General features: G+C 39.5%; 1 protein-coding gene across 4 annotated transcripts in view; it reads left to right on the forward strand.

Annotated features, from left to right (window-relative positions):
- The window catches only part of LOC102202043 (endophilin-B2-like), a 29668-nt gene that overhangs the window by 10633 nt on the left and 7739 nt on the right, over positions 1-11296 (forward strand). For 2 of the 4 annotated variants that reach the window (XM_005745819.1, XM_005745820.1), the window contains 6 exons: positions 1662-1795; positions 3114-3206; positions 3325-3336; positions 5207-5269; positions 6538-6561; positions 7942-8031. In XM_005745819.1, the coding sequence (XP_005745876.1) occupies positions 1662-1795; positions 3114-3206; positions 3325-3336; positions 5207-5269; positions 6538-6561; positions 7942-8031 (416 nt within the window). The remainder of the gene's footprint in view (positions 1-1661; positions 1796-3113; positions 3207-3324; positions 3337-5206; positions 5270-6537; positions 6562-7941; positions 8032-11296) is intronic. The other 2 variants (XM_005745821.1, XM_005745822.1) reach the window with 1 other exon arrangement.

Genomic DNA, 11296 nt, shown 5'->3' on the forward strand with positions numbered 1-11296 from the left:
GTAGAATCAGTACAGAATACATGTGTATGAATGAGAGGGAGGCAGGGGTAACAGTGAAGCTGCAAGAAGCACATAATGAATGTAGATGAGTTTAAATGCTGTCCGAAGCAATGGACAGTGTACATGAAAGGTGAAGAAGAGAGTGCAGGTAGAGTGGATGGACATACGTGTCAGGGCTGATCCGTGACAGAAAGATGGCAAGAGTGAAAAAGAAGGTTTAGAAGATGGTTTGATTGGATTTCCGGATTTCATGAGCTTTAACATGAAAAGTTTCCAAAATGTATACTGTAGGTAGAACAGCACATCATGTTTTTCACATTGTGTGATGTGTCATATATATGTGTTAAGGGAAAATTGTACTTAGTAGTCAGTATAAGCTTTTAATGATATAAGTTTACATACTGCATGATGACCTTTTCCCTGCTTAGAACTGATTGTCCTTTATGAAACGTGTTCTGATATTTGTATCTGAATCTTCCCACAGCGACAGTAAGAAGTCAAACAAGCAGTTCTGACCTCGCACACACACACACACACAGTGGCTTGCAAAAGTATTCGCCCCCTTGAACTTTCCCACATTTTGTCACATTACAGCCACAAACATGAATCAATTTTATTGGAATTCCATGTGAAAGACCAATATCACATACGCACATGCTCACGTCACTGAACAAATGTATTAATTTTTCTTGTGTATAAATAAAGACAATTGCAAGAACAGAGCGCGCATTTCACAGGGCCCCCACTCTGATTTGAGCGCTCTGCGAAACGCCCTTGCAAGTTAAAACTGCAGCGTCTGTGTGTGTTTTCTCCTCTTAGACTCTCAGCTGAAGAAGTGTCATTTAGAATAAATCTCTTGACAATATGAAATGGATTCTTGTATATAATATTTTTTCTGCTAAAGTTGTTAAATCAACAGATACCTTGATATATCACATAAATCTATAAAATAAATACATAAAAAACAACTACAAAATTATGCCAAGCTAAATGAAGGATGCTACTTCCGAACTCATGTAACTGCATAATGGAATATCTGATTGGTCCCAAATTGGATATGACAGTTGACACTGGCTTTAGCTGTGTGTCTGAAAAAACTTCTGCAAATAAATATAATCATCACTACCCATTTGAGCATTACAGTGTACCGTAGGTAGGTCTGGCTGTGGTTTGTCCACGTGGTGTTGCTGCAGCACAGAAAAAGCTGCTGCTGCTGCGAGGGCATAATCAATGCCAAACACCATGCTGCCTCATTAATTTCAAATGGATTAAAGCAGACAAACAGAACAGAAGTATAGTAGTTAGGATTCATGAATGTTTTCCTTGAGCTGTTAACAGCACACTTATAAAATCATCGCAATAATACACACTGAAGGAAAGGCGTGAAAAGGTAACATAAATGCCATCACCTCATTTTTTACTGGAACTGTAATTGTGGAAACAATAATTTCTTTGTTCTAAACTTAAATTTTATAGTTTAATCCATTTTATTCTGCTGCAACCAGATGCAAGTGTGCAAAGGCTACACTAGCATGTGCACATGGGCATGCCATGACATTCATTCAAAAAAGTTTCAATTCTCTCTTCTTTACCAATGCTATGGTGTGCTTACAGCATGGTGGGAGTCTTTTTGGTGAGTAGATCTAATGTGTTTCTTCCAGGGAACACTTTGGAGAAGGTGGGGGAGTGTGAGAAAAGATTAGGAGAAGCAGAGAAAGAGTTCCTCCAGACGTCAGCCATCAGCTTTCTTACGCCTCTCAGGAACTTTCTGGAAGGAGACTGGAGAACTATTTCAGTGAGTCTGGAATATCACATCTATTCCAATGTTGTTTGAGTCATACTTCCAATATATACAATATACCACACACTGTATCACGACAAAGTGATTCTGTGATACTCAGTATGTTGCAAGACAATAATGTACAATACATCTTGATATCAGTATAACTGAAAAAAGAAAAATCTCTATGAACATATCAAAAAACATTATGTATGCCATTGGTGTGTGTATCTGTGTATTAACTTTATTATTCAATTTATTAGCTCTTCAATGTACTTTACTTACTGTCTGCTGTGTCAGCTATGTTCACATCTGCGAGTTCTTTATTTTTCTTGTTAGTGAGCTTTTGTTCATTTGTCCCCTCACTGAGTAAGAAGGAATCATGAAGAAATTATATTTATCCAGTGAATCACTAACCTATTGCAAAAGAGAGCAAAATGATATAGACCGTATATAAAAGATGGACGAACTTCCTGAAGCCAACATGGAAGTTCCAGAAGGGATGAACTCCTCTGTATGCACTGGGGGGAAAAGACATTTCATCTCACCTGATGGGATTATGGTCTCAATCGCTAGTTTCAAGTCTTATTGAAAACATCAGTGTTTGGTTTTTTTTGGTAAATTGTGGTACTAATTCCTGTGGCGAATTTCCGTAAAGAAATGTTATGTTTTCAGAATGAGTTGGTGAAAGCTGAGTCATTAAGCAGACCTCATGTCCACTAGTTCAGAAGTGCTGCTGCACACCTGAGCTGTGGGTTAGAGAGATGTCAGGAGGATCTGCAAACTGAGGCCACTTGCATCACAGAATATTGCACAATCATCATGACCTTGGAAGGTTACTTGATTCAAAATGCAAGCTTTCTTGCCACTGTCTGTAAATGAATATGACCTTGAATGTGACTTAAAAGATACTTTTAAACATACATCAGCCAGTATGTTTAAATACTGTTTTTCACTGTTTACAAACCGCCAGTGAGCAATCGAGTGTTTTCCTTGTAACATATGAGCAAACCAGCAGAGGTCAGCATTGTTGTTGTTTCTATGTTGTCTGACACCACAGCATGTATTAAATGTTACATGTCCCAGTAAGTTAGTAGCCTTATAACCTGCTTGAACTATAAACGTTGCTTTTTTTGTTAACTTTTGTGATTAGGACTAAATCAGATGAATCCCTTAGCTTTGCTGCTACAGGCTGCTGGAAGACTTCCCATGATGCATTCAGCATTTCTCATTCACTCCCTGCTTTTACTATGCATGTATTTAAATGCTACTTCTGCATGTCATTAATGTTTGCCTGCTGCTTAGTTTGTGTGTTGTCCTTTTTACGGTATAGAAAGAACGTCGCCTTCTGGAGAATCTTCGCCTGGACCTTGATGCCTGTAAAACACGAGTGAAGAAGGCAAAGGTGGCTGAAGCAAAGGCCGCGGTGAGTTCATAAGTGGCTCACAATCAAATTCCCACACGCATTACCTCAATAATTCAGATGATTAATCTTTGGCGATGCTTGGATTAATCATAACTAACTGTTTATGCATTCTTTGCAGTGCGAAGGGGAAGTGAGTATTGAGGACATGTCTTTTAAACTCTTGGGTGCATGTCTTGGGTTGTTTTTCTTGTCATACTTGCTTTGGCTCGATTAAATTTTCTGCTGTTACTTCAGGTTTTACTGTTAATAAGTGAAGTTTTCACAGACAAGGCTTGACTATTACATTACGACGGAATGTGACGATTAGTCAAATTTGGCAAACTGTGTTAATTAAAAAGCAACTCACACAGTGTCATTTACAATTTAGTATCTCACCTGGGGGCCCCTCTGCATGGATTCTATATGTGTAGTTTTTATGATTTGGTCGTTGATATTTTGGTTTTTCACAGCAGATATGTGATTGGCTGTCAAGGGAAGCTACTTGGGAGCAGATTTATTTAACATAAACAAGACTTAATGACTGTCTTAAACTCACTGTTGACCATGACACAATTCAGGAACTGAGAACATTGCACAGTCCCTCTTTAGCATTCCCTGACTCAGTTATTGCAACCTATTAGGCAGGAAATACAGAAGGCACACCACAAGACCACAAAAACAGTGGGAATGTTCAATGAGCTGACTTTGCCGGAAATAAAGTCAGCTCTCCTGCTTCCTGGCAGCGTGGAAGGAATGCTCGCTTCCGCGATGAACAATGTATTCAGTTCATAAAGAGTAAATGTGAGGGGTTTTTTTTTTCAATTCAGCCTGCATCCCTTTTTCTTTAAAAGAACATTAGTTGCCCTCTTTTGTATAAACTAACAAATCAGCTAAATAAATAACATACCTGAATTTCTTTGTATTTTCCTTTAGTTGTTGTTCTAATGTCCTTAGTGTGCTGCTACTTTGATCATTAAGTGAATCAGTATTATCAGGATTACACGATCCTGGATCATCAAGGGACCTTGGATTTCTTAAGCAGAGTATGGAGAATGCATCCCTGTTTAATATTGCAGTGACTTTTCTTTACAAATATCTTAACTTAGTGCTCATTTTCACTGAAGATTGAGAATATTTTCATGGATACACAGATAGATACTATGTATTGATGGAGATCTCTATTTTGTCCCTACGGCCTCTAGGGCTGTGTTCAATTTCCTAGCCAAGCATCCATACAGTATATATATATATATATATATAGATATAGATATAGATAGATAGATGTACAGGGAGATGTAGGATCTGTCACTGCCACCTTTTTCAGCACTGGGGTCTGAGCCCTATTTAAGTGCCTGTGTGTATAGACCTCTGATGCCACAAACACATGCCTTAGGATGCCCAGCACTTGCTGAACAATATGGCAGCCCCAGTGATTCATAGTTCAAATGAACAACAGTAACCGTACAGCATCTGTGCATATGTCTGTCAATAGGCATCAGAAAATGTACTTGATTATATATTACTGCAAATATAGGCATGTTCTTGCTGTAAAACTGTAACCTTTGTGGCACACAGAGCCACTCTGCAAAAGGAATCAGGCTGCATCCAGATGCCTCACTAAATGCCACTACTGCTCTCAGTTAAACCTAATTAATGATATGAAACAAGTACAAAAACATCTTCTGCTACTTTCCCCTTCATGGCAGACCCTTGTAGTTGATAACCTCTCTTGAAGCTTGTTTTTGTTTTTCACTGTTAAACAGGACTTTTGTTGCACTTTTATCCTTCATTTTCAGTAACTTTTGCAACCAGAATGCATGTTAGCATGCGTATGAATAAATAAAAAATATATCAGTGTTCCGTTTAAAAAAATGTTGACAGATGTTAATCACCAGCAAACTGTCACACTTCTGCAATTATTATGAGTGCTGTGCTTTTCTGATTGTAATTTTTAGTAGCAGTGCCTTGTTTACACTGAGTAAGCAACAACAACAAAAAAAATAACTGTACTGTTTCTGTAGACAGCTCCAGATTTTCAGGAAACCAGACCTCGCAACTATGTGCTTTCTGCCAGTGCCTCTGCGGTAAGAAGACAATCTTGCTTTATTAAATACTGATGAGAAAAATAACACAAACCTATGTCATTATGCGATACTTTTTCATCTTCTGTTTGTCAAGTTGATCTTTCACTCTTATGACCAATGCATAGTTCACTGACTTTTTATGATTCATAATTAAACTTGAGGCAATTCAGAAATCAATATACTTTGTCATGCTGGCAAGTAGTTCAGGTAGCTGTGAAGCTATGCTTCATTAATGTTTGACTGGAGGTGTGTCAGTCCGGTAAGAATGTTTATTACCCGTAATCATTACCGCTTGGCAGTTTGCATAGCATCCTTATGTGTCATATCACTGTATTATGTATTGTGAATGATTGTTGTCATACCATTGATAACAAACGTCCCACATCCTAGAGTGATGTTGTTCATTGGTTTAAATCTAGCAGTCTGTCACTGCCTTTACTTTTGAGCAATGCCAAACCACACCTGCTGGGTGTGACTAAAAGTGTGTGTGTGTGTGTGTGTGTGTACCGGTTTTTCCATCTGGTGGGGACCAAAATCCAGGTCACCATGGGGTTGAAGGCAAGGCATTTTTCACGTTCAAAATGTGGTAGTGTCAGGGTTACAATTGGGCTACTGTTAGGTTTAGAGTAAGGGTCAGGGGTACGCATTGATTTTTGAAAATAGGGTTAGGCTAAGCATGTCAATGAGATGTCCCGACAACGATAGCAACACCAGATGTGTGTGTGTGTGTGTGTGTGTGTGTGTGTGTGTGTGTGTGTGTGTGTGTGTGTGTGTGTGTGTGTGTGTGTGTTTGTTATATCAGTTTCAAAATTCATAAATATGAATATTTATTCAGTGTCAAGATATCAGAGTTTAAAAACATCTAATACAGATAATTCAGGTAACATTTTGGCAATATGCACAGAATTAAATGTCTTTTTTAATATTAAAATATTTAAACTAAGATCATAGATGTGTTTTTAGTGTCAGAGTGAGAATGAGTATCAGAATTTAGAATGAGATTTAGTTCTAAAAAAGCAATAACTACAAATATTGTTTCAACATTTCTTGTGTTATTTTTTTTTTACTACTTTTCAATTAAATGTAGAGTTAACATTGTGTAGTTTACATTTTAAACAGTGTGTTAACCTTTGTGAAAACAGGGTGGTAGGTTTTATTTAGTAACGACCTCAGGTGCTGGTTCTAGGTGACCATGGTGAAGTTATTCTAGGATTTTCATGTTATAACTAAATTTTCTCTTCTTATGCCGCATGTTTTTGGCCCATCAGCTCTGGACCGAGGAAGTGGAGAAAGTAAGTATGATTGTGTGTGAGTTGTGTACTTTGTCGATTGTCTGTCTGGTCGTTAGATTGAGATACCAGTGTGCCTTAAACAAACATGTGCTTGTTTTCAACGGGCCACGATTTAAGGTAACTCTTAAACTTAATTACCATAGACCTCCTACCAGCTTTTACTCTTTTCGGAGCACATAGTGTCAAACGCTGTACATCCCAGCAATGCAAAAGAATTAACGTCATTTGGGTGAATGATTTTGATTATTGATTTATCAATTAAAATCGATTCTAGCTTGGATAACGTGATATCAACTCATTAAAATCCTGAATCGATTTTTTAATGTAAATTTATTTTGCCCGAAACGCTAGAATCTCAGGTTAAACCTCTCAAAAACAACCACCAAACAGCTAAAACAGTAAATGAGAGCAGGTACACGGATTCTGCACAAAGACGCAAACACAAAGCGCGGATCACTGATTCTGATGTTTCGCCGGGTCCGTGCTTTGTGTTTACTCCCTTTTTGCGCTAGATTCTGAGCTGTAGGTTTTTATCTCTCTCCAAACAATATTGACTGAACCAGCAGCAAAAGAAGATCCAAACTATGCTTCACATAAACATTGTCATGGACTCCCTCTGACTTTTGCTGTTTTGCTTCCACCACGATAAAATCACACTTCATGCAAAGCTCTCCCTCTCTCTCTCTCAGTATACTTCAAGAACAGTTTCCCGTCTAAAAATCTGTTTTCTGCATTATTCACTTGCGCACAAGTCTACCGTTGTTTACAGCGCTGTCGGACGCTGTTTTTTTTCCTTTTACTTACTTCTGAAAAGAAAACCTCATTTCTGCTGTTGAATAGTCTACTGAAAAAATTTAAACTTTTTAAAATTATGCAAAATTGCAAAACGTTTAGCCTGGTCTCTAATAAAACTTCTGTAACTTTGCTCTGCTTCACTTCAGCAGCATCAGGTAATGTTCATATGTTGATTAATTGTTTTCTTTCGTTTTTGAGCTACTGCAAAATATTTTTATAAAATCTCTGCCCAGGAAAATCACCTTCATGTTTTTCTGTGTTTCTCAGCTACTTTGACACAAAGGCATCTGTTGTGATGCTTACACCTTTGATAAAGTCTCACGAGTGTCAGCTTTCTTTTTATAGATATAAATATATGGAAATGTACTGATGCATGATCTGAATTATAATATTTCTGACTGTCTGAGGCAAAAATTTCCCCGAATCGAATCGTGGATCGAATCGATTCAGAACCTTGTGAATCGGAATCAAATCGATTCTAGAAATCAGTGATGATACCCAGCCCTAATGAAAAGGTTTAAGACTCTTGACTTACTTAATAATTATAGAATAATCACTGTATAACTATTGTTTTTATTATTTCAGGCTGAACATGAGCTCCGAATAGCCCAAACAGAGTTTGATCGCCAAGCAGAGGTCACACGATTGCTTTTGGAGGGCATCAGTAGTACGCATGTATGTGAGTCACACCCACAGCCTCGACTTCTATCAGCTCCAGCCACACACAACCTTGACATTGAACTTTCAAAAGAAAAAGTAACTTTGTGTAACCATAGATGGCAATAGTCAAACACTTCACTGAGCTCTTCTCTGTAAACATTAAATATTAATTACAAAGTAAATACAGTACAGTTTTTTTTTCTCTCGCCTAAGATTAGAGAATAGCTTTGCTCAGACTACATATAGATATATAGTACACACACTACCAGTCAAAAGTTTGGACACACCATCTCAATTAATGGTTTTTCAATTTTAGATTTTAGATTCTTCCAAATAGCCACCCTTTGCCTTGATTGCTGCTTTGCAAACTCTTGGCATTGTCTTAATGAGCTTCATAAGGTAGTCATCTGAAATGGTTTTCCAACGGTTCCCAGACATGCTGAGCACTTGTTGGCCCTTCACTGTGCCTTCACTCTGCGGTCTATCTCATACCAAATCATCTTGACTGGGTTTAGGTCAGGTGACTGTGGAGGCCATCTGGTGCAGCACTCCATCACTCTCCTTCTTGGTCAGATAGCCCTTACACAGCCTGGAGGTGTGTTTGGGGTCATTGTGCTGTTGAAAAATAAATGATAATCTAACGAAACACAAACAGGATGGAGTGGCTCTCATCCTCTCAGTCCTGCAGGAAGTGCAGCGGAGGCGCCGCCCAGAGGGGAGCCATTGAAATGCGGGGTGAAGAATATGAGAGGGGTCATTGATGATTTTGGCTGCCTGTCTTAAGGGCCTGTTGGCTGAAAACCTGTGCAAGAGTTCTGACTTGCAGGCCAATGATTTTAGAGCACACTGATGCAGTGTGCTGCGGTCTGTTCCTGTTCTGAAAGCTGACAGAGTGGAACCAGCAGGTAATGGAGAAGGTCATGATGCTTTGCAGGAAGGCATAGTAAAACGTCATCATGATGGGTGTGCTGACTCCAAAGGAGTTGAGTTTCCTAAGGAGGTATAACCGTTGGTGGCACCTCCTGAGAATCTCCTCTTTGTTGGCAGAGAATTTCAGGAGGTTGTCAAAGATGGTTCCCAGGTATTTGTACTCCTCAACTTCCTCCACTGGCTTCCCATGGATGGTGGTGGTGACTGAAGCAGCCAGATCCCTCTGCCTACTGGAGAAGGTCACCACCATCTCTTTGGTTTTGCTCACGTTCAGTTCAAGTTTAGAGCTGTCACACCACTCTAAAAACTCCCGAAGAGCGGGCCCATGGTGTTGTGAGGGGCTGGCACGTCGCTGCAGGATGCTGTGGTAGCCATGCTGGTTCAGTGTACCTTCGGTTTTGAATAAATCCCCAATAGTGTCACCAGCAAAGCACCCCCACACCATCACACCTCCTCCTTCATGCTTCAAGGTGGGAACCATGCTTGTGGAGTCCATCAGTTCACTTTTTCTGCGTCGCACAACGACACAGCGGGTGGAACCAAAATCTTAAATTTAGACTCATCAGACCAAAGCACAGATTTCCACTGGTCTGTTGTCCATTCCTTGTGTTTCTTGGCTCAAACAAATCTCTTTTGTTTGTTGCTTTTCCTTAGTAGTGGTTTCTTAGCAGCTATTTGACCATAAAGGCTGATTCACACAGTCTCCTCTGAACAGTTGATGTAGAGATATGTCTGCTTCTGGAACTCTGTGTGGCATTTATCTATTCTCTAATCTGAGGTGCTGTTAACTTGCCAATTCTGAGGCTGGATGAATTTAGACTCAGCAGCAGAGGTGACTGTTGGTAGTCCTTTCCTGGGGCGTTCCTCGTGTGAACCAGTTTTATCGTAGCACTTGATGGGGGTTTTTTTTGTTTTTTTTAAATTTATTTTTTATTTTTTTATTTTTTCCCTTTTTTTATTTTTATTTTTATTTTTTATTTTTTGTTTTTTTCTCTTTTCTTTCTTTTTTTCCTTTTTCTTGGGTGGGAGGGGGGCAAGGGTCCCTGCCTTCCTGGAACCTTACAAGTGACCTTACAATAACATTTCAGCCCCACAGCGGGAAGTGTTTGTCTTGCGCAACCCCTCTTTCTAAGCCTCCTTACAGAAATTGAAACATTACTTCCTTCTTCTCCTGCTTCTCCACATCTTTCATCTGGCGTTAGATCCTGGTTGTATCTCCAACAAAATATGTACCAGAGCAACATTTTGTTGCCTCGGGAAAATACTATCTATACTGTCAACTTTAATGCGATGATGGCCTTGAAGGTGTTTCTTGGACTGAGCAGGTTTGGACAAGTTTGAGAGTTGCCATTGTGATGTTAGTGAATAAAAGGCTGATTTAAAGAGCAGAAATATTATCTGCCCCATCTGACTGTGTGTGCCTGTTTGCTGTACTTGCCACAGCCTGCTAGAATCTGTGCTGCTGAAGTCTCTGACTGACTTATCAGAATACCAAATCGTGCACCCAGGGTGAACCTGTTGCATATCATTTGAGGAGATCCTTATTGTTTTCCATCCACTTTTATTTTTATTCTTTTTGGTTTTGAGTCAACTTTTTGATTTTTAATGCATTACTACACATCAAACCATTAAAGATTGCTCTATCTTTGTTTTTCTGTGTTCCTTCTTCTTCCTCTGTCTAGGGTTTAATCTGGAATCTCTTGACAGTCCCTCACACAACCCCTTCCAACCTCTGACTAACCCTGCCACTCAGCAGTTAAAAGGATGATTGAAAGTTGTGGTGGTGGCAACAGTGGTGGCTGGCCGGGCTTAAAGAAAGCCGAGCCAAGGCATGGCTGGGATAACGAGCTCTGAATGAGGCTTCTGCTTCTCTTCTCGACCCCCCCCCTTGTTTCAGGTCTCCTCTGATGAGCTTCAGTAAGACCCCACTTGGCTTTGAGGCTTATTCACTTCCACTTTTTATCGTTAAGGATCCTTTTGAATGACCCTGGAAAGTATTTATACATTGTCCCCATTGATTCCAGTTATACAGTCTGGTCTAGGCTACCGCTTCTCACAATATGCCAAAGTAGGAGGATTTTTCTGTGAGCATCCAGGCTGTTGTGATGGAATCTGCATGTGCCCGTTTCTCCACGGGATGTGAAGGCTCGAAGCTCTGATTTTTTTAATTTTTAAAAAAATTTATTATTATTTTGGGGATGCACCACTTTTTCAAATGAATAGAAAAAATCTGTCCCCCTTGACATGAAGAGTGCAGCGGGAGGAAAAGTCATTTCAGGGGGAAAGAGTATAATCTGTCATATTTTATAGCAGAGCTACTGCTGTCCCAGACTGGAATTCTGCACCATGC

Source organism: Pundamilia nyererei, unplaced genomic scaffold, assembly GCF_000239375.1.
Source record: "Pundamilia nyererei isolate P.nyererei 1_Seehausen unplaced genomic scaffold, PunNye1.0 scaffold00167, whole genome shotgun sequence".
Taxonomy (NCBI): Eukaryota; Metazoa; Chordata; class Actinopteri; order Cichliformes; family Cichlidae; genus Pundamilia; species Pundamilia nyererei.